The sequence below is a fragment of the Lycorma delicatula genome, chromosome 11 (genome assembly GCF_047948215.1).
Source record: "Lycorma delicatula isolate Av1 chromosome 11, ASM4794821v1, whole genome shotgun sequence".
Lineage (NCBI taxonomy): Eukaryota > Metazoa > Arthropoda > Insecta > Hemiptera > Fulgoridae > Lycorma > Lycorma delicatula.
The window spans coordinates 76,778,101-76,801,608 of NC_134465.1; the positions used below are offsets into that span (position 1 = coordinate 76,778,101).

General features: G+C 32.1%; 1 protein-coding gene across 1 annotated transcript in view; it reads right to left on the minus strand.

Annotated features, from left to right (window-relative positions):
• Nucleotides 1-23,508, minus strand: part of Vps13D (vacuolar protein sorting 13D) — a 250,013-nt gene that overhangs the window by 17,915 nt on the left and 208,590 nt on the right. The window contains exons 58-62 of the mRNA XM_075378066.1: nucleotides 23,304-23,484; nucleotides 7,290-7,468; nucleotides 5,370-5,492; nucleotides 4,917-5,069; nucleotides 2,244-2,399 (exon numbers count right to left, since the gene is read on the minus strand). Of these exons, the coding sequence (XP_075234181.1) occupies nucleotides 2,244-2,399; nucleotides 4,917-5,069; nucleotides 5,370-5,492; nucleotides 7,290-7,468; nucleotides 23,304-23,484 (792 nt within the window). The remainder of the gene's footprint in view (nucleotides 1-2,243; nucleotides 2,400-4,916; nucleotides 5,070-5,369; nucleotides 5,493-7,289; nucleotides 7,469-23,303; nucleotides 23,485-23,508) is intronic.

Below are 23,508 nucleotides of genomic sequence, written 5' to 3' on the forward strand. Positions count from 1 at the left end.
GTTCCAATAACCAATTGCATATATAATGCTCGACTGCAGCATCATCTTTGAATTTTTCTCCTTCTAAAGCTTCATTCAGCAAAACGAAAGTGTGGAAGTCATATGGTGAGAAGTCTGGACTGAACGGTGGGTGTTCAAGATGTGTCCAATGAATTTTAAGCCAGTTTACTGTGAGTCTGAGCAGCTGTATGTGGCTGTGCATTGTCGTGGAGGAGGACTTCGCAAATCATCATCCATGCCGCATTTATCGTCTTTTGTTCACGCAGAAAATCAATCAGCAGCACACCTTTTGAGTCCCAAAACACAATTGCAGAATTTTTCTAGCTGATAAAAGTTTCTTGGTTTTGATCAGTTCCCCCTCCCCACTTTTCTACCACTCCATACTTGTTCTATTGTTTTCAGGGGGGGGGGGGGTTAGTGGTGGATCCACATATCATTGCAGGTCACAATATGGTCCAAAAATGCCTCTCCTTTTTCCTTAAAGTGATTCAGAAGCCACTGACAAATGTTTTTCTGGATATTTCTCTATGCCTCAGTGAGAAGTGTGGAATCCATCTCCTAAAATTTAGCTGTATCGAAGAGCGTTTGACAACATTGTAAGCACATTCCCAACACTTATGCCCTCCTCTGATACAATTTCAGTGAAGGTTATGCAGCAGTCATCTTCCATAAGACCATGAACAGCCTAAATGTTATCATCATTGATGCTTGTCCATGGACGTTTATGACTTCATTCTCTTCTACATCATGCCCCTTCAAAATTTTTTGGCCCGATCAATCACTTGAGTTTTTAACAGAATAGCATCTTTGAACTGTACCTGGAGTCGGGTCAAAATTTCAGAGGATTTGACACCTTTGTTGGTGATCAGATTATAATTTACTGCGCCACGGATAATGTTATCTCCTGCTCACAATATTCTGCTACTGATGTAGGAACGTGACCTACGAGCATGGCAGGCCAGTTGCTCCCCTCCACATATATCCACCTAACTACCCACAGAGCTCCACCACATTCACTGCTTGACAACCACTACATACCCACTGGCAAATTTCCAGTTTATATTTGTATGACCCTCGTACACTGAAAATATCCTGATCTATATATATTAAAATTATTAGCATCAATGATTACTATTTGTTAAAAATCAAAGGAACTGGGTTTTATACCCAGGTTTTATATCCCAGAAGGATCAATATATTAAAAAAAAAGCTGTAAATAAAGATTTTATGAATTGAAAGAAAAATAATCTAATACCAGAAGGCGATTCATCATAAATTGATAGTACCGAAAAAGCAATTCACTGACAATGGGTTTTAGCTAATAAAGAGCAATTAATTGAAGCTGTAGTTAGACAATTTGCATCTAATCCTCGTAAACTATTGTTACAAAATTAGTTTTTTTTTTAATAAATATTTTATTCTTCCTTATGTTACTGCGTATTATTGCATGCACCCCCCTCCACCATCACAAACTACCCTTCCATCATGAAAAAATTAAATTCAGAAAACTGCCTCCCTACTATTATGAGCTGGATGCAACCCTGTTCCTTCCTATTGATGTAGTGACTTAAGACTTATCACAAAACTGCTATTGCTAGTGTAAAGCAGGATATGCTTTCATATGTTTGGCATGAATTGCTACTTTTTGTGTGCCTCATGTTGCTAACACAAAACACTTATATAGTCAACCTTTAAGAACTATCCTGTAAAGCTGTGTAAGTAATAATTTAAAAAACAAATTTTTTTCACGTCATTAAAAGTGTCTATTTCATTAGTAATCACCTTGTATAGTAACAATTACAATCTGTAAAGCTTAATTTTTGAACAGGTGATAGGAGGAACAAATTAATGTTCACATAGATAAATAACCTGGGGATAAACGCATACGTGGGGATCTGGAACTGATCAAACTCCCACTGTTTAAGGTTTTAACCCCAAGTATTAGTTAATGAAAAATTTATTATTAATAACAATTACATTTTAATTGTAATCATTTTTTAGCATAAGAATGTTACTAATGTACCTTTCTTATTTTTACTTAACTTTATTCTTTTGGTACTGCTAATATTGGAGAAAATCAAAGTATTAGAATATGGAATGAACTAACAAAAAAATTTGTTGGTATAAAAAATCTATGAATGATCTCAAAACCTTAATGAGATTCCAGTGATCTAAAATGTATTCTTATTCATATTTTCAATAAAATGTACTTGTTAAATACTGAAGAACATCTTGATACCAACTTTGAATATTTCAGCATTGGAATCCTTTGTCTGTGGCACTCTTTCAGCAGTGATTTGAATAGCAGGTCTAGCAGTTTCTTCTGGATCGGTACTTCTAGAACTAGGCGTTACATACAATAAAACAGGATATTGTGCTTCAAACAACTGATTATCCACCTGTAAACAAAATTTGATTTATAAAAAACCCATAACTTTAATGATTAAAAATAAAATTAATAATGTACATTATATTTAATAATAACACTGATAAACATATTTTGGTTTTCTAACATGTGATACATGACTTTAATCTGTTTTTTGATGCTGAAAACGAATATGAACTCAGGAAATCTTTCTATCAGCCATCATTTTTGAAAAATTTTTAAATTTTAATTGAAGAATTTTTTCATTTTTCAAACTATACTTAGCATTTTAAGCTCCTATATTGTATTTTGTTAGCTCATTTTTTATTGTTTAACTTTGTTAACATAATTTGTAAGCTATAAATAAACAATACTAGCCAAAGAATTAAATCATATCATAGTCACATATTATGACATCATATCTAATACTGAAGATTGAGCCTTCATGGACAAGATTAATCATGTCTGAACAGTCAAAACATGTAGCTGAACATGCAGCTGTGTTGATTGTATTAAGCACTGGATTTAGGAATGAATTAATTTTGTTCAGTCTTATTGCTGTCTTAAGTTTGTTAACAGTGCGTGTCATAATGCCTCAAAATTGTGTAAATGATGTGGATGCCTTTTGTTATGTTTGTGGTGAGTTTACCATAAAATCAAATAGAAAAAATATTACACCTTTAATTAAAAAAGCATATCATTTGTACTTTCAGTATAAAACTGGTGATCAGGATAAGACGTGAGCTCCTCATATAGTACGCACTAATTGTTCTGTATATTTAAGAGGATGGCTGAAAGGTACAAGGAAAACTTTGCCATTTGATGTACCTATGCTTTGGCATGAACCAAAGGATCATGTAACCAACTGTTACTTTTGTTTAACAAGTGTTTGGAATTTCTAAAAATCTAAACATACTGTAAAATATCCCTCATTGCAATCTGCAATCAGGCCTGTGAAATTACTCCAGTTCCTGAGCCACCTGTGAATGTAAGTTTTGAAAGCAGCGATGAAGAATCAGGCAGTACTAAAGAAGACAGCAATGATTTTGATTTATCTACCAATAAGCCACATCTTATATCACAAGGTGAATTAAAAGACCTGGTTACGGATTTAAATTCATCAAAAAATCAAGCTGAATTGTTGGGATCAAGACTGCAAGGTTGGAATGTACTTCAAAAAAATACAAAAATTTTGGGCTTTCAAAGTCAACAAAAACAACTTTCTTAGTACTTTATTGATGAAAATAATTTGGTTTATTGGACAAATATTGATGAGGTTATGTTGCACTTACGACAAGTTCATAAACCTGAGGAGTGGAGCCTTTTCATAGATTTTTATCTATGAAAGTAGATTTAAAGTCCAAGTATATTTAAAAATGGTTCTATTACACAACGGTAACAAATATCCTTCGATACCAATTGCTTTAATTAATTTGAAAGAGACATACATGATGAAAGATGTTTACAGAGACATGATGAAAGATGTTCATGAAAAAATAAATTATAAAATATAATTTTTTTTTTAATACATACCTGGAACATACGTGGTGATTTGAAAGTTATAGCTATTTTTTTAGGCTTGCAGTTAGGCTATACTAAGTACATGTGTTTTCTTTGCGAATGAGAAAATGAGCTAGGGATTAACAGTATGTTACCAAAGAGTGGAAGAAACAAGACAACTTAACTCCAAATGAGAAAAATATTATTCATGAGCCCTTCGTTGAACCCAAAAAAATATTTTTACCCCTTCACTATATCAAGCAAGGACTAATGAAAAATTTTGTAAAAGCAATGAAGAAGGATAGTCCTGGATTTTTGTACATCAGGCAGAAATTTCTGAATGTAAGTGAAGGGAAAATTAAAGAAGGAATATTTGTTGGTCTTCAAATAAGACAGTTGGTGAAAGATGATTATTTAACTCGACGTTAAATAACGTAAATGAAAAAGTAGCTTGGGCTTCATTTAAAGACATTTGCAAAACTTTTCTCGGCAAACAAAAATCCGACAATTACCAAGATACTGTTAATCAACTTCTTACTTCATATAGAGCTATGGGATGTAATATTTTTTTGAAAATACATATCCTCCGCTCACATCTGGATTTTTTCCCAGACAACCTCAGAGACATAAGCGGTGAATGTTTCCAGCAACACATTTCGGTGATGGAAAGTTGCTATAAAGGGAAATGGAATAATAACATGCTAGCCGATTACTGTTGGACATTAATTCAGGATGTGCCTGAGACTATTTATGAAAGAAAAGCAACAGCGAAATCATTCTAACACAGGTATGGGCATGCAAAATTACAAATTTTAGAGATTTTAATTATATTTTCCCTTATTTTTTTAAAACTAAGGGTGATAGAAAAATTATATTTACAGATCGGTAATGCACGCAAAAAAGAATTCAAGAAATGGTATCATACTTAGAGAAACATTAAAATATTTGTTTTTGTCTATCAGTGTAACTACAAACTTTACCACTAAAATAAAATAAAATTATCACAAAAGAAAAAGAAAATTATATAATTAATATCTAAATAAAATTTTACCTGTATATCTCTGACAGACATATCAAACATATTAGCTGTGTTCGTCCAAAGAGAACTTAATTGTATACCGGTTAATTGAATAAACACCAATTCTTCAGGTGGATGACGTGATATTAAACTAACACCAATACCGGATGGTAAATTAACACTCAGCTGTAGTAAATGAAAAAAAAAAAAAATTAAAATTTTATCATAGTATTTATAATAATACATCTAATTTTAAACTTATTAATTTATAATCTTTAACAAACAGTATAAAGATAAATACAGATGTCTGGACAGAAAAAAGTATAAACTAGATTTATTGACAATAAGAGGACAAAGTTAAGTGAAGATAATAGAAAAAAGAGGCAGCCTTGGAATTAAAGTTTAGAATTCATCAATGTAATATTTTAGAAACTCATACTATAACATTTTATCAAAAACATTTCAATAATAATTAAAAACACTAACCTGCAATTCGCTAACATCACTTGTAACAGAATTACTTGATTCATCAGTCAATACATTATCAGATGGTCTTTGATTTGCGACAATGCTAACCCAATCACGTTCTTCAACCATAGCATAAGTTCTCTGGATAAAAGAAAAAGAATAAACAATTACTTCATTGTACTACTACACTTTTCTACTGTTAATGAAAACTGGTTTGTAAACTTAAAAAATGTGCCGTCTATATTCATAACTAATCACGTAGTTGGTAACCTAATCCTGTATTTTAATGAAAAACACTAATTTTTTTGCAAATATTAATTAAAAAAAAAAAATAATTCATCGATTTTAAAAATAAACAGAAAAATATTATACACATTTCTATTAAAGAGAAATACTGAACTAAACATTGTATAATAATGTGAAGGGTGGCTGAAATGTAATGCACATTAAAATATAAGGCCAGAACAAAATGTACAAGCGACAAGTGCTGCCATTTTGTCTTAGGTCAAGATAGGAGCGAGAAATGCTGCTTTCTTTCCTCTATTACTAATATTTCAATACTTGTTAACTCATTTCCTCTCACTTTCTGTCAGTTGCCATTGTTATGGAGTTGAGCAATCATAACTGGAACAGAAGATACGTTATGTTGTGTATGGGCAGAAACTGAATGTTGATTGGACATTTGTAAGGGATGTTAAGGGCACACATTAAAATTGAGTGATTATGTAACAAAACTATTTGAGATTGAAATTTGACAGATAAAACAATGTAATTATTAGTACTTATGCTTTTATTTAATTCCTGCCCTAAACTATACCATTCTTTTATTATTAATCTGTATATATACTACTTATGTTTTTTAACTTGCTGTTCAATATATTACTGATGTGGCAAATGCAAGACTTTTTTTCATTTAATACTACTAATACTAACCTGATACTAATACAATGTGAATACTTTTAACATTTTCTGTAAATATATTTTTGCATGTTTTCTTTTACCCACTCAAGCACGTTCTTTTTTTTTTAAATTTAATTAAAAATCTTGATAATATAGAAACGTTACTATCACATACTTAAGCCAATTTAATGGCTAAAAACAAACATGAGATTACAAATTAAAATCAGTTTTATTTGGATGAAAATTAAATTCTGAATAAAAAAAAGAAGTGGTTTCACCACTTTAAAAAGTGGGTTTTTCATATTTTAAAGTTCATAAATTATTTGGCGACATAAAAGTTGAATGTACAGCAAATGAAAAATGTTTACTATAAATAAAAGTACACGATAAACATTCTGCCAATCTCTGTGGTAGCATCACTGTCTTTTATATGGCAGGTCCAACTTCAAATCCCCGTTTTAGCATTTTTCACATGCTCCAAAAGTTCATTTTTCACCAGCAGCTGTAACCAGGTGATTAGCCTATAGTTGCTTACAAAAATAAATAAATAAATAAAACTTGATGAAATATCAAACTAATTTATAAAACCTAGTCATTAAAAAGTTAAGTAAAATCCTGTGTTATACAAAATAATTTCTCATAAAAATAATCAGTTTCTGATGTTCATTTGAAGTTTTACCATTTGTGAACAGTTATAAATGACTAAAGGACACGGTACAATATCAAGCATTAATGTAAAGTCTCTGAAATACAGGCCCCATAAGCAAAAAATTAATTCCTTAGAAAAGTTTAGTCGGTTGATGGTTAAAATTTACTTATTAACAAAAAGAAGTTGCTCATTCAAAAATAATGTATCTTTATAACTGAATACTACCGAGGTTGAAGCAAAAAATAATAATATTGTGAATTCTGACTCCAATAAATTCAACCAAAAATTAAAATAATATTTTGAATACCAGAGTTAGGATTAGAGCTACAATTGTTTTGATGGATAATATACAACCCTAACTTGAACATACTGAAAAAAAATAATAATACCTTTTCTTTAATATCGTGTATCTGAATAACTCTAGTTGGTCCATCAGTATCAACTTTAACTGACAAATAACCAGATCCTGGACGTAATCTCTGTCTTGATACAGCTTGTTCAAGCGGTAATCCTTGTTCAGTTGTTCTGTAACAAACCGGTTGTGGAGGTCCTAGTACAGCTTCACTCCCTATAATAAAATAAAAATTTTAAGATTTCATACAATGGTAATAATTTAATGCTATCTTTTTAAAGTAAAATATTGCTAGAGGACTGTTAAGAGGATGATTTGGACAGCCTGTTAAGGACTTTTAACACTTGACTTTATAATTCTGTTATTTGGTCACCACTTATTATCAGGTTCTAATTAATGTCCTGGAAGACTTAAAATGTTATAGCTATAATGTATTGTCATACTAGTGAGCGTTATAGCATCTAAATAAGATATTTGTGCTTGGACTATTGTATCTTTATAAAAAAAATTTGGATGACCTATTATTTCTGCATAAAGCCCACATTGTAACATAAAAAGAAATCATCAATTAAATTACCACTTTATGAAAAGTCACGTTTTATTTTTAAACGGCAGAATTAAACATTTCAAAACATAAAGTGGAAAAACAAATACGAGGGATGTCCAATAATTAATGAGAAAAACTGATGTAGAAAAACTATTTATTCAATGACAATGAAATTTACACTTCTTAATGCCATGCTGCTGTGCATAATAGATTCTGCTTGATGTTTTATTGCTCTTTATTTAACAAAGAGAGCTATAAAATAATACAGTAAATATTCTTATTTCCATTTAATTCTCAGAAATAATGATATGATATAGGCCACCACACAATTTGTATTGTGTGTTTATAATTTGTGTTTGCTTAATCTTCATGAAAAAAATTGTATTGGTGTGGGTTTTAATAAAGAAATTCAGTTTAAATTATATTTCCAAACTAAAACATTCTGTAATAGGAAATGAAAACCGATAAGAAAAAGGTTTTTTGATGATTCATAAGTTCATTATAGACTACATAACCATCGATCTTAAGTCAGTCATATTGCCTAGTGGGCCAGTAATCTCTTGTCCGTGATATTGATGACACGTCATATTATATACTGTGTAAAATTTGCACACACTTTTTATCTATACCGTACATACAGTATCTGTATAAACAGTATTGTATATGTGTACATTTCACAAGATTATGTGTTGTTACTGGTGTGTGATTCAGTAAGTAAGGGTAAAAGGAATAATAAATATACAATGGGAATGAGATAGGCTTATTCTGGAAAACTCTTCCCAAAAACACACAGGCTTTTAAAAATGCAAAACGCATACTCAGTCATAAAAAATTGAAACAAAGACTTTCTGCTCTTTAGTCTGTGAATTGGGTGGAAAGCCACCAATTAACACCACTGACTGCTGGAAAATTGGAAACACCACAAAAAACTGAAAGATCTTATTTTGGCAAATAAAATGCCCATTCATTACACGCATGGTTTAAGCAAAGGGTTCTTTCGTCTTGGTTTCATGAAAAGTTTGTACCTGAAGTGTTCAAAACAGAAGGTTGTTTGAAGGTTTCAAACAGAAGATCTGAAAGTTACTAAGGAAGACGTAAAAGCATTACTCTTATTAGATAATTTCCCAGCTCACCCAGACCCATTACAAAGTCATGATAGGAAGATTAAGTGTCCATACTTGCTGCCTAATATAAATTCTCTTATTCAGCCGGTGGAACAGGGAGTGATAGATGCTACAAAATGGGCATACTGAAAGAAATACTTAGAAGAGGTGTTCATTATTTTGGAAGAAGATGCTAGTGAAAATATAAATGACAACCGCGGGGAGCAGACATTGAAAAACATTGATTCATACAATATAAGAACTGCAGTTTATAACTTTTTAGAGGTCTGGAAATCTGTAAAAATTAGAACTCTTCAGAATGCTTGGAAAAAACTACTTGCCAATACAGAAACAAGGATAGACTTTCAACTAGAAGTAGAGGACTAAAATGGGATTTTAAAAAAGTTGGGAAGAATGTGACTGAAGATGATGTGAGAGACGGGCTTGAGAGTGGCGAAGGTGATCCCAGTATGCTTAGTAAAAAGGAGATAGCAGATGAAGTGATGGCAATTTAGGAAAATAAAAGATTGTGACAACAAGTGATGAACGTGATAAAGAAGAAAATTTACAAAAAATGTCAAATATTAGAGCTTGGGTCAACGACATTCTTGATTTTATCGTGAAATCAAATGATAATTTATTTTACGAATTCTATAACCACTTTAGATCTTTTCATTCTGTTGTTATATAAAAACAAAAAAAGGCAGTGAAACAGACAAAAATTGGTGACTTCTTCACCAAAATTCCTACTTCAAGTAGAGGGCTGATAGGTGACAATGTGTCGATGTCTTTGGGAAGTGCAGCTAATAATAAAAAACGTGGATGTAATGATTTAGAGACAGTGTTGTGTCAAATGATAGATGACAGCGATTAGCAAAATGTAAAAACAACCTATATAAATCTATTTATAAATTTTTTGTTCTTAATTTGCAAATTTCAATAGAGTAACTTTTTTTATTTCTTCTTACCTACTTGAACTTGTTTACAAATTGAATATTTTGGTTAGGTTTTAAAATCATAAATGCGAGAAAATTTGTGTTTTTTTTGTTTTATTAATAAATTGTTACTTAGAATTATGAAATTATGTACAGTACCATTACTTCTTATTTGCAACTCCTCTTTGGTGACTCTTACAGTAAGACAAAATAGAGAACATGCTGTACTTCATTGAATTTTTTGTAGTCAAAAGGCTTCTGTATCTGTACTAATAAAAAATACAGTACTATATGTACAGTATTACTGTATACTCAATAGGCCTACCATATTTGCAGTATTAATCATTCATTCCGCGTCACTATCCATTTTTCTAAAACCAATATTGCTTTAAGAAAAGCTTCTTTCTGAGATTTTCTGCCCAGTATAGTACTTTATTTTAGAAGGTTATAAAAATTCCTTGATTATCAGAAATTTTTGGTAACCGAACTGGTTTTCCAACATTTAGTTTCGATAATTGATGTTTTACTGTATTATAATCAAATTCACGTAAAAGTATTAATATTATTAGAATCAAGCAATATTAATATCCCATGAAATATTCATTACAAGAGAAAATGTATACTATGTTTATTAAAAAACTATACACCAGATGATTTAAAAATTAATCAGGCTAATTAAAAATCTGCCTTTGGAGTATATATGTTACAATAAAAAAATTCTCCAGAAGATGAATGGATCAATATAACAGGAAAGAAAATAAATTGTTTAAGGTACGTAAATGACAATTTTCTTTTTAGAAGATGAAGCACAAGCTATTTAACAAAAAATTTAAAAATTACAACACTATGATAGAATACTAAATGAAATGGTGATAGAAAAACAAAAGTGATCACGATGGGAGATAGTAAGCTGAAGACTCTAAAAGTAGAAAGAATTGAACAAATAATTATATAACAAGTTAACAGAAAATAACAAAGGTGAAAATGGAATAAATCTAATAATAGCGATAGGTATAGAAGTATTTCAATGAAAAAAGGAAGTATCAGATATATGTTGAATTATTAAACAATCACAGGAATTAGAAGTTTCCGTTGTAATATAGAGGCTATATTGAAAATGTTTTACCATTAAAATTTCACATAACAATAAATAAATAAATAACACAGTGACAAATTTTAAATGGAATATATTTTAGTTTTATTTTGTATGTAGAGGTATTAACAGCCAAAAAAATTACAAGTGAACTAATATCAAAAAGATACAAGTTGCTATAAAACACCATAGCTATTCTGGAGAATAAATGAATCCCATCCCAGGATTACTATAAAAAGAGTAGTGAGGTGGGGCTTCCCTATTCCCTTTTTTGATTCTTTGATGAACTGAATTTCAACTCCCCGCTAAAATGCAGGCAGTATTCAATCCTACAAGCATAGGACTTTTACTCACTCTTTTGTCCCTCACAGGAGCTGACTGTACAAGAAAGTAATTCTGACTAGCGTCAGATGTTTTACACATATCGCAGCTATAAATATGGACCAACACAAGAGCATTAAGTAATAGATTACTGTACTCCTTCATGTAAATTACAAACACTGCCTCTATTAAAATTGATATTAATCTCAGTAACAAATACACTGGAAATAAAATCAACAATATATAACTACTAAACAATTTTTTAAGAATCACTTACAAGAAAAATAATTTTTAACGAAAGTAAAAGCAAAGCACCAAAAAAATACAATGATCTAAGCAAACACATGAAAAGATAAAACTAGAGAAAAGTAAACAAACAATTTTAAAACTAAAATTGAGAAAGAAAATACTAGAAAATTTAATACATGACAAAAAAAAATATAAATAAAAAGTTTATTTGAGAAAGTTTAATTTTATGCTAAATTAGTAAGTAAAAACTTGATTGATTGAATAAAAAATTTATAAATCAACAGTTATCTTAGAAAATTATCACACCATTTTATTTTTCAACTTAAATTCACAAATAACAGAAAAGTTTTTCATGCTTATGTAAACGATCTAGCTTCATCCAGGTATAATTCTTTAAACAAATATAAATACAGTCAATTCTCACTAATGCCTCAAAGCACCGTGTTGATAAGAAAATAGTAAGGATTACACAAATTGAAGTATAACTCTGATTTTTTTTAAGGAGGAATATTATTTTGTATAATAAGGGTCTTTTGAAGTTAATTCCAACATTCTTAAAGAAATGTGGAAAATAATTTTAGATAAAATTTAAGTAATGATTTACTGCTAGTAAAAGAAATCTGTTGATAAGATTATACAGAACGTTAACTGGAAGAACCTAAATTAATCCTGGATAATATAAAATGTTATTCAGCAAGCAAGCTTTTGGAATAAAGCATTATTTTTGTTGTAATGTCTTCATAAAATTCATGTAGGTAAAAACTCAGTAAATTTTGTCTAATACTGTACATTTCATGACTTGTAACAGTGATTTGATCGGCTAAGTATGTATTTCAGATCTAAGAAAGATTTGTGCAGTGACTGATCATCAAACACAAGTTCATGCAGGGGTAATTGGAGAGTCATTAAATGCTTTGGTTATATTCCTTCACCCAAGATTATGTGAACAAAATAACCATATCAAATGGTAGTTTTGATTTCTCAAAAATCCTCCTACAGTTTAATTTCAAAGAAGTCTCTTTTTTACACCATTTACTACTTTTTCAGAAAATTACAGTGCTTTTCCATGACTGCAGCAACTGTGCTTAGCATAATCCAGTCCTCATAATAGGTAGAGATTTGACGTCACTGAGCTCGTTGGTATTATCAAACACTAATTTCAGTAATAGTGCAAATTTTTAAAACATTAGACTGAATTTTATACTTTGAAATGCGGAATTTGATATTGCCACAAACAATCAAATTAAATTCTTCAATACGTAACATTTCATCATTGAGAAGACAAGATAATTATTTTATGAAGTCAAACTACCTAATTAAAAATTTATAATTTTTCACAGGTAACACAGATAAGCAAGAGTTGACTGCAATAATGAAAACACATACATATATGAAAACAATACTCCTTGAATGCTTTTTGAATAAATTCATGGATAGAAAAAATATACAAAACATGCAATTAATACATTTCTGCACGACCCTTTTCAAAAATAGACTGTCTAAGAATAAATTTGACAAAAATATTTTTAACTATTTTTTTAACAGTGTTTCCTAGATTCTCTCTTAGGTGAGAGAGATTTGAAAGAATTTTAATTGCTAAGCGTCTTTATACTGATGCCAACTTTTTTTTAAAAGAATTTAAAGTTACAACCACAAATATAACTAAAAAGAGGGGTTATAAAAATTACCTTAATGGATTTGATTAGTTAATAAAAATTAAGGGAGATATAGGCGAAATTTACTTATAATAGCCAAATTAAGCATAATTTAAATGTTAAAACTTTTCAGAATAAAAGAAATAAATGTTTATGTATGCAGAAAAATATTAATCTGTTTCTTTTACAATAACTGCATTTACAGAGGAACAAAATTTGTACTTTTTTTGTTTAACCTCAGAGACCACCGTTAGGTACTGCTTCAGAGGATGAAATGAATGATTTGTAGTGTGTGTGAAAATGTCATGTCTGTCCAGGATTCAAACCTGGACCTCCAGATGAAAGGCCGAGACACTGTCTCTCGTGCCACAGAGGCCGGCACAGAAGGTGTACTAGAGGAAGACTAGTTTACTTTCTGGAAGAGCACAGATAGAAGGAGGCCATTACCTCACAATAATCTTACAAGCACAGATTAATTGGAATAAGATGCTTACATGGCATTTATAGATATTTGGTAATGAAGAATGGAACAAATCGTTTAAAATTTTTAAAGAAAACTGGATTGAACTAATAGGAAAAAAGACTTACATATAATCTGTATAAGCATCAGGTTATAGTAATAGTACAAGAAGAAAAAAGAAAAGTAAGCGCCGATTCAGAAAGGATTCAGACAAGATTTAGCCTGTTCTCTTTGCTCTTCAACTTCTCTATGGAATCAACAAAGGAACTGAAAGGTAAATTTGAGAATAGAATAAAATATCCAAGAAGATAAAATAAAACTATAAGATTCACTGATGATATTTTTCTTTTGGCAGATATAAAAAATTATTAGAAGAAATTCTGAAAGGAATGCATTTATTGATTATAGAAAACATCAGTATGAAAATAAATATGAGGTCTGTTCAGAAAATAACCGAACATTTTTAATTATGCACCAATGGAGATATTTAGTGACACGTGGTTGGCAGCCTTGTTCCTCATAACCTCCTCTGTACCTCCATGTCCTTGGATTGTTGATATCTTGTTTATTTCTCAGTGTTAGTAGCGATTTTTTTAATGTGCGATTTTCAGGAGCAACGATACAACGTAAAATTTTGCGTGAAACTGGGAAAACTTTCACAGAAACATTTTGACTTTTGAAACAAGCTTACGGAGATTATGCTCTGGTTGGCATGCAATGTTGTAAATGGTTTTCACGATTTAAAAGTGATCGTCAGTCAATTGAAAATGACCCACAATGAAGAAGGTCTTAGACTTTAACTGATGACATCTGCATTCAGAAAATCAATGATCGGGTGCGTGCAAATCGCCAATTGACTGTTAGAGAACTTGAAAAAGAGGTTAGCATCTTGAATGGATCATGCCATGACATTTTGACTGAAAAATCAAACATGCATTGAGTTGTAGCAAAGTTTGTTCTTAGGTTGGTGACCAAAGAGCAGAAAGAACATCAAGTGGTTGTTTGTTGGCAACTTATTGAACAAGTCGATGATGATGAAATATCGCAAAGGATAAAAAAAAAATGAAAAAAAGAAAGAATGGGAAATGAAAGCTGGGTTTATGGCTTTCTATGACATCTAGATAATAGTTCAATAATCACAGTTGATTGACAAAGGATCTCCATGCCCCAAGAAAGCACGTCAGTCTCAATCCAATGTCAAAGTAGTGCTCTCTTGTTTTTTCGAATTTAATGGAATTGTCTATTTTGAATTCTTGCCTCAAACTGAAAAAAGTGAACCGGGCATACTATCAAGGCATTTTACAACAGGTGAAAAAAAACCACAAAAAGAGACCAGAGTTATGACGAGACAACTCATGGTTTCTTCACTATGACAATGTGTCCGCACACTCAGCTTTGTCAATTTGTCAGTATTGTGCCAAAAATCAGACGATTGTCCTCCCTCAGCCTCCCTACTCGCCAGACCTGGCACTTTGCGATTTTTTCTTCTTTCTGAAATTAAAATCAGTGATGAAAGGACGCTGTTTTGAGACTACTGATGACATTTAAGAAAATTTGTCACAGACCTTAAAGGCAATTTCAAATGAAGCTACCCAGGACTGCTTCGTGAAGTGGAAATACCGCTGGGAAAGGTATATAAATGAGAGCAGTACTTTGAAAGGGACAAGGACCGTTAATTTTTAAAATTAATAATAAAGATTAAAGAAATAAAAGTTTGGTTATTTTTTGAACAGACCTCGTATGAGTAAAACAAAGAATATGAAACATGATAGAAATTAAGGTTAATAAGGAATTAAATAATAAGTTAGCGAGAACATAAATGCTCTAGAACTTATAGAATCTTGCAATTTAGGGAGGAAAATTTAATAAGGATAGATGATGAGCTTTATAGTATCAAAATACATCTAAGATCTTGAAAGATATTCTTTAAAATATTTTTGTTGAGTGTTTCACTTTATGGCAGCAAATCGTAGACAACAGTAAAAGTAAAATGTAAAAGAATAAAGTCTCTAGAATGTGGTAACACAGGAGTATATTAAAAATTAGGTGGATTGTTAAAATATGAAATGAAATGGTCTTAAGGGTGATCGGAGGGGTAGTTGTTATGGAGGAAGAGAGAAGGAGAAGACTGTAGCAGAAATGTGTAAAGCAGCAAACTGGGTTCATGATCCAAACAATAAGACAACCAGATTTAGTTAATTTGGTGGTTGAGGAATGTATAGAAGACTAATACTTTAGAAGAAGAAAGAGACTGGAATTTATAAAACAGATAGCTGAGAATCAGGAGTAGTAAATATGCTGAAATAATTTAACAATAAAAAAAAAACCAATAACCACAGCCTAATTTGGGCAAACGAATCAAATTTTTTATTTGCAAATAAAATGAAATATAATTAAAATATGAACTTGAAAAACTTCTTTTTATTTGATATTAAAAAAACAAAAAAAATGTATATAAATAATGAAATTAAAACCGAAAACCAGGATCGCTTAGGGTTCTGATCAGGGCATATTTTGGTAGACTAGTTCATATGGTAGACCTACTTATCAATAATAAATATTAATTTTTTTTTATAAAAGTGATATGTATTGGTAGGAATTTAATGTTTTAGTTTTCACAATAGTTCGTTATAAAAAATTTCAGAAGATAATAGTAAGTCAGTCACATACAATACAAATTATTTTGCAACATAATGCTCAAGTTTCTCAGTATTTAGAGAGAGCTTTTTAAAGTTAAGCTCCATGAGCGACAAAATTCAGAATTACTTTTATTCAACAACATTAATTGGGGAAAAAAAAATAAACCAAATTTCACATTGATAAGCTAAAACAGTAAAGTTTATTTTTAGGGGTAAGGGGTTTACTATTCCCCAAATATTCTGGTAACTTTTGTTAACTGTAACCGCTCTTGATAATGTCTAATTTACAGAGAATAATAAATTTTTAAGTTTACAGATTGAAACAACAAAAATTAGAAAAATGTATAAAATTGTTGGCTTTTCTGAAATTAAAAACAAAAGATATCAGCATTTCTGAATAACTTTTTTTAAGGTAAAAAAAAAAATAAAAACAACATACGAGTAAAGATTTTCTTATAAAAGGTAATTACAAAAATATTTTTAAAAGCAGCTCTTTGATTTACATTAAACAATTTAACATTAGTTAGGCGATTAACTTAGGCAAGCAGATAAAAGTTTTTATTATTATCATCAAGGGTAATGATACATACAAAAGCTACAAACTGTAAACAAAAGACAAAAAAGAAAAACACAAAGTATTTGATACATACACCTTTGCCAAGACCGCAACTTTGAATAAGATTCTGTGAAAAAAATTTTACAAGCACTTGACAAAATACAAACTGAAAACTTTTATTAATTTCATATAGTATGTTCACAGTAAAAAAAAAAAAATTAACCATAGACAATGAAATAATATTATATTTTATTTAAAAAGTTAAAAGTAACTAATAAGCAAAAACATATCAACATTTCATTTTTACAGATGCTAATTAGTTAAAAGCACAGCTGCACTAGCAAAAAGTGTAACAGAAATTAACAGTTAAAAAGTAATAGCGTACAATAATTAAAAATCAATTACCGCCGCAAGAATTTATATTAAAAAAACAGTATGAAATATTTTAATACATTTGGTAGTCAGGATTAAAAAATAAATGACTATAGTGTATTAACAACAGATTTCTATGGCTATATTAAAGCATTTTCAACTAAGCTCATAAATACTTTTAGGACTTCGAGCTGTTACTGTTGATATTATACTGTGATTTTGGCTGAAGTTATGGTAAAATTATTAAATGACCCGCTCTCAAAATACTGGGACGTTTTCTTTGAAAGGACCTTCCACAGTTAATTACAGACACCTTTTCAGCGGAGATATCACTTGCAATGTTGTTTTTTTTTCCTGGGTGCACGACAAAGAGTCGTTATCAGCACCTGGATATGATATTTATATTTTAAATATATTAATATTAAAAAATAACACCGGTATAAACAGCTTAAACATACTACAGAAAATTCAAATAATTGAATGTAAATGGACGGCTCTAAGAAATCATAAAACATATAACATCATTTCATTATTCCCTAGCATATTTTGCCTGATAGTCACTCGTTTAAACTTGCAACACAATGCTGCATAACAGACACAATCCAACGGATGTGGTGTACAGTTAATTGGCAGTCACAGCAAGCACAAACAGGTGCATCTATAGAGTCATCAGATAACCAAGAATAAGTCTAGTGTGCCCTGCTCATAAATAATAACCTCTTCTCGACGGTTATTCCTGCATAAGGAGCTCCAGAGTGTCACAGTGCTCTTAACTAGATGAATTTTATGTTGACGGTAGCATTACATTCACTTTGCCACTCATCATAAACCACTCTCTTGAAAAAACAGACAAGATCGTTCAAAACAACGTGATTTTACCAAAAGGAGGCTGGAAACAAGCCTCTTTTGCCACATTATCGGCGCACTCATTGCCTGAAATTCCAGTATGGCTGAGATGAAGCAGAAGCTTACAGTTGTATTATATCGAGTCATTTGAGAAATAACACACTGAATCACACAGACAATAGGGTGTCTGCAGTAAATGTCACATCACCTATAAGGCACTCGTGGAATCTTGAGCAAAATTATGTGTCGAAAGGTTGGGCTAATTATATTTAAGGCCTTACTAATAGCATACAGTTCTGCAATGAAGATACTGATGATGCCGGGTAGGACAAACATATATGTTCTGTTGCCAACAGAATTAACATTATTAGAGCCATCCTTATAAACAATAGCTTCAGGATTCATGTTATTTACAAGATTACAGAATTTTTCTTGTAATGTAAGTGGATTTGTGTTCTTATCATAGCGATGAAGACCAAAGCAGCACTTCACTAGAGAAGGTTGACAAGGGGGGTATAACATGGAGCAACAGTAAGAACCGGAGGTAATGATACATTTAGAGCTAAGAAAAGGCACTGAGCAAAAATATGAAGGCACTGCTCTTCATATCAATTAACATGCTGGTTGGAGAATACCGCATCAAAGGTTGGATGATTTGGTGGCGCTTTAACTCGAGTCATGTAGGAGCATATAATTTGCTTTTGTCTATACCAAAGAGATGGCTCACCACTGTCCACCAGCAGACTTACCATGGGGCTTGAGCAAAATGCATCTGCAGCAAGACGAATAAATGAATGATGGACTGCATTGAGCATATTTAGAGCAACGACTCATGCTGAAGAATAAGTGCCACATGCATATACGACTGGCTCCCCAACAGGTATTAGACTCTCAGCATGTCTAACATTTTTAGACAATTTACCTTCAGCTCCTTCAAATGTGTTATCCACGTCAGTCGTTGGTCAAATCACAATTCTAGAAATTTAACCGTGTGCATTCTTCAACTGATTATCAATATAAAAACACTTGAGGGTCAACATGTTTCCTCAATCGGGAAAAGCAAATGTACTTTGTTTTTTCCGTGGAAAATGTGAATCAAGTCGATTCACACACGATTCCAAGCAGAGTACTATTTTGTTCCAATTCAAATTTGAAAGGACCGACTACTGAGGAAACTCCTGATAAATGCAAGATTTCCTTGCATTTATACCCCATTCATGTAGTATATTTAGGATTCCACTCCTCCAGCTGTCATACGCCTTTTGAAAATCAAAAAATACAGCAACCAGGTGTAGGCAAAGTAAAAAGGAGTTTTCAATGATAACTTCAAGATTAACTCATGATCAATACATGATCTACCTTGGTGGAAACTGCATTTTCCTGGGAGAGCATTTCTCTCAAGATACCACACTAGATGATGGTTTACCATTTGTTCCACCACCTTGCACAGGGTACTGGTCAAGGAGATAGGACGATAACTTGTGGGGCATGATTTATCTTTATCAGGTTTCAGGATGGGAATCACCAGTGCTTCTGACCAAGAATCTGGAAACACCTGGTCAGAGAATATTCTATTAGAGATACTCAAAAGATATCGTAGTGCAGTATCTGGGTGGTGCGATAACATATTGAGCCTGATATTATCATTTCTGGGGGAAGCGTCAGGAGAATTATTTAAGGCATACCTTAGCTCATTAAAAGAAAAAGGTATGTATAATTCATTTCTCCAATCACAAACAGGGTATTATCTAACTGTAACTTATATCTCATACACTCAAGGCAGTATGATGGTACAAGTGAAACTGCCCTAAACGACTTTCCAAATGTGTTTGCCACATCAACTGGCGTGGTAATGAGAATTCCACTGCTTTCCAATCCAATCGGCTGTGGTGACTGCACCAATAGATGATGGTGTTGTCTGAGAAATGGAATTGATGTAATTCATCCATGATTTTTGAAACACGGCAAACAGCCCTTGCATTGCAGAATGCGCAGAGCAATTCAGTCATAGGTCTTCAATTGAAATTTCATAAAGCCCTGCACTAATCCCTTAGTGCACGCCTAAAGTCTTCATCCCACCAGGAACAGCAGGCTGCCTTGGCTTTCCGGATGTTAAAGGGATGAATTTATTCACGCTATTGAGAATTTGGTGAGTAAACTTGGCAAGAGTGGATTGCTACCACTTTTGTCATACTGGACAAAGGAATCCTTGTATCCAATCCAGTCTTCTTTCTGAACTACCCACTTCTGTGGCTGACTCTAAAGTAAATCATTATTACTAACTGAGATTACAACCGGTCTAGACTGCTTCCAAAGAAACTTTTTGAAATGCACCAAATAAGACATGGGAGTAGGCTTGCTGAACATAAGGACAGATCGATGCACAAAAATGTACCTGATGAAGGTGATACAAATGTGTAAGATCCATCATTGAATAAGCAGATCTAAGTTCTACTTTAGTTGATCGACTATAGTTCCTTCAGAAGAACATTATGTTGAGCCCGAAGAATAATGATGGGTGTTAAAATCACTAACTATTAGGGAAGGCAAAGGAATCTGGGAAAACCGACTGGACAGATCATCTTCACCGATTCCAGAATTTGGAGGAAGGTATAAGTTGCAGATATTCATTTTGAATGGGGCCAATATCTTCACTGAGATTGCAGGGATATTTATGGCTAGTGGAATATGGGCGGCCATTACGTTTCCCTTGAGGAAAACAGCTACATCTTCACGTCCTCTCCCCTCAGTTTGATGCACATGTTTCGCAGATGTATCTGTGAAACAGATTCACCTCCATCACCAAGATGGAGGTGAATCTCCTGAAACACAGTATTAAAGGATTTTCTTCCTTTAGCAAAATTTCAATATCCTCATGGCAAGAACAGAGACCGCAAATATTCCGATGAATAATATTCCCGTAAAAATATTCCTCGATGGTGGTGGGGACTTGGAAGCCTGGAAGGCCAGAGATACCATACCAGGCGATGAGTATTTAGTAGATACCTTCATAGGGATCTTGATAGTTTGTTGCGTTGTTAGTGAAGTGAGACTTTTCTTTGGTAATGGATTGATTAAAGTGGTTTTCGGTAAACCACTTTTGGACTTCCAAAAGAAGTAACCTTCTTGCTTATACTCAATGGTGTAATAGCAGATGTGAGTGATTTTACTTGATCTAACAACGCCTCTAACATCTTTGTTAATTCTCTGCACGATGTGCATTTGTTCTTTTTTTGTACTTTATTAGAGAAAGCTTGTACAAAATTAACACCAGGTTATACAAAATTTATACTGGGATTTACTTCATGTTGAGGGATTTTTTGTATTCCTGATGAGCCACAGGAAAAAAATATTTTTTGTTCAATATAAATCCTTAATATAGCTTGTTCCTCCTTATAAACAGGGCATTCTCAAGATCTCACCGAATGTGAGCTCTTACAGTTAATACACTTTTCAGCTTCTGTGCATGAGCTATCATCATGACCCATATGACTGCAACATGCAAAAACCTGTTTCTTTGTACAACCAATTTTGTTGTGACCAAAACCCTGACACTGAATGCAGTGCCTTGGGTTTGGTATGTATGGTTGCTCATGTACAAAGGTAGGCAATTCGTATCCTCTCAGGAACAGTTGGAGCAGAAAAGGTTAGAATAAATGAGGATGTTGACGCATCTACACCATTTTCCTTTCTTACAATTCTCTGCACAGAAGTCACTGACTCTGACTGCAGTGATAGCTCTTGAGATATTTCAGACAGTTCAATGTCGGCCATGTCATGGCAGAAGATATTGCTGGAATTCAGTGTACTGTGAGGCTTCACGATCACTTTGTCTTTTCCTATATATCTAAGGGCTAGGAGCCCAACTCTGTTCATTATTACTAACATCAAGCAGAAGGTTGCCACTCATAGGCTTTTAATGAAGTTTGGTGAGCCGCTAGCTGCTACAACACTCTTATTTATAAGAAACTTTAGTAAAGAATTTACCTTCCTCTTTATATGTAACTAAAACAAAATGCACATTAGATATTTTACCTCTCTCTGTTACATTTCTAGTTTCTTTGTCAAATCTTTGGCTCCAAGATCAGCTGAAGCCTTTTTAAATTTTCAGATTTGTTGATTTTCTAAGAGAACCAACAACAACTAAAGGATTGGAGATTGGGAGAAATATATGGTTCTCACAAGTAACAGAGATATAACGGGCCAATCCAGCAGACCGCAAATATACTAGAGCTAGGGCTTAATAGAACTGAGTTCACCCTGGTGCTAAGAGGACATCATTTATGACTCACTATGTAGAACCATTCACTCACTGGCACGATAGTTTCCACCTTGGGTTATGGTTACGTAAACTGTTATCACAGAGTGTCAGTTTAAGAAGAGACAATGTAAGATGTATTACTGTATAGGAGTATACATTGTAATTTGAATAATGTTTGTCGTGTGGAGTATGTGTATGGTGTAAAACATTCAGCAGCTCAGCAAGTAGTGGGAAGAAAAGCTGCATAGGCTAGGGCCATGGGGTCACCAACCCCCAAAGTCTTAAAGAGTAAAAAACACCCTGTTGGGACTGCAATGTTGTTGATATCCGTTTTAAAAATGTGATTAAGTGATTAAATTAAATATATAATATATTATTGATATATTAAGATCTTGGTTTTCATCAGTAAAATATGCGTAAGATAGGGACCATTAACACAGCAGTATTGGTTAACTCCATTATCTTGATTACCATGATTTTTTTTATAGTCTTAGTAGAACCAATGGTAGGACAGTCCAATTAATTTTATCCTAATAACAGAAGTAGATATTATAATGTAACTTTAATAAGATTTTTTATACTATTCTGCAGTACAACAGAACAGCTGTTGCATAAGCTAACAAAAAGTACACAACAATCTAATTGATTGGGGTGTGATATTATGCTAATTACTTCCAATTCTTTATCCAGATTTACTCCTTTAGAATATATATAAACCTCAAATCAATTTCATAGCTATTTGGTGATTTTTACAGAATTAGTAAAAAAAAAACTCACAATATTGATAACAAAATTATTGTTGACAAAGCAAGGTGAAATTTCCGTTAAAAAAAACTGAATTTAAATTTTATTAAAAATTTCTAATAATACATTAAATTTATGACACCCAGTAACTTTTTTATCACTATTATTTTTCCCCACATTATTAATAATGTTAAAAATACTTAAAAAAAAGAAATATTTTATTAACATCTAAATGAAAAGCTAAAAGAAAATAAAACAAGTAAAAATTACCTTTTCTCAATCCAAAGAAACCATCTTTAGCTTGAACACACATATTATTGTGTGCACAACATAGGCGACCATCATCAGTGAAACGCCAAGTTTGTGTAGAAGTACGCCTTTTATCTGGTCTGTGCAATGATAATCCAACATATTGAGAGGGCTGTGGTGCAGGTCCAGATATATCTAAAACCTGAATATTAACAAAATATTTACA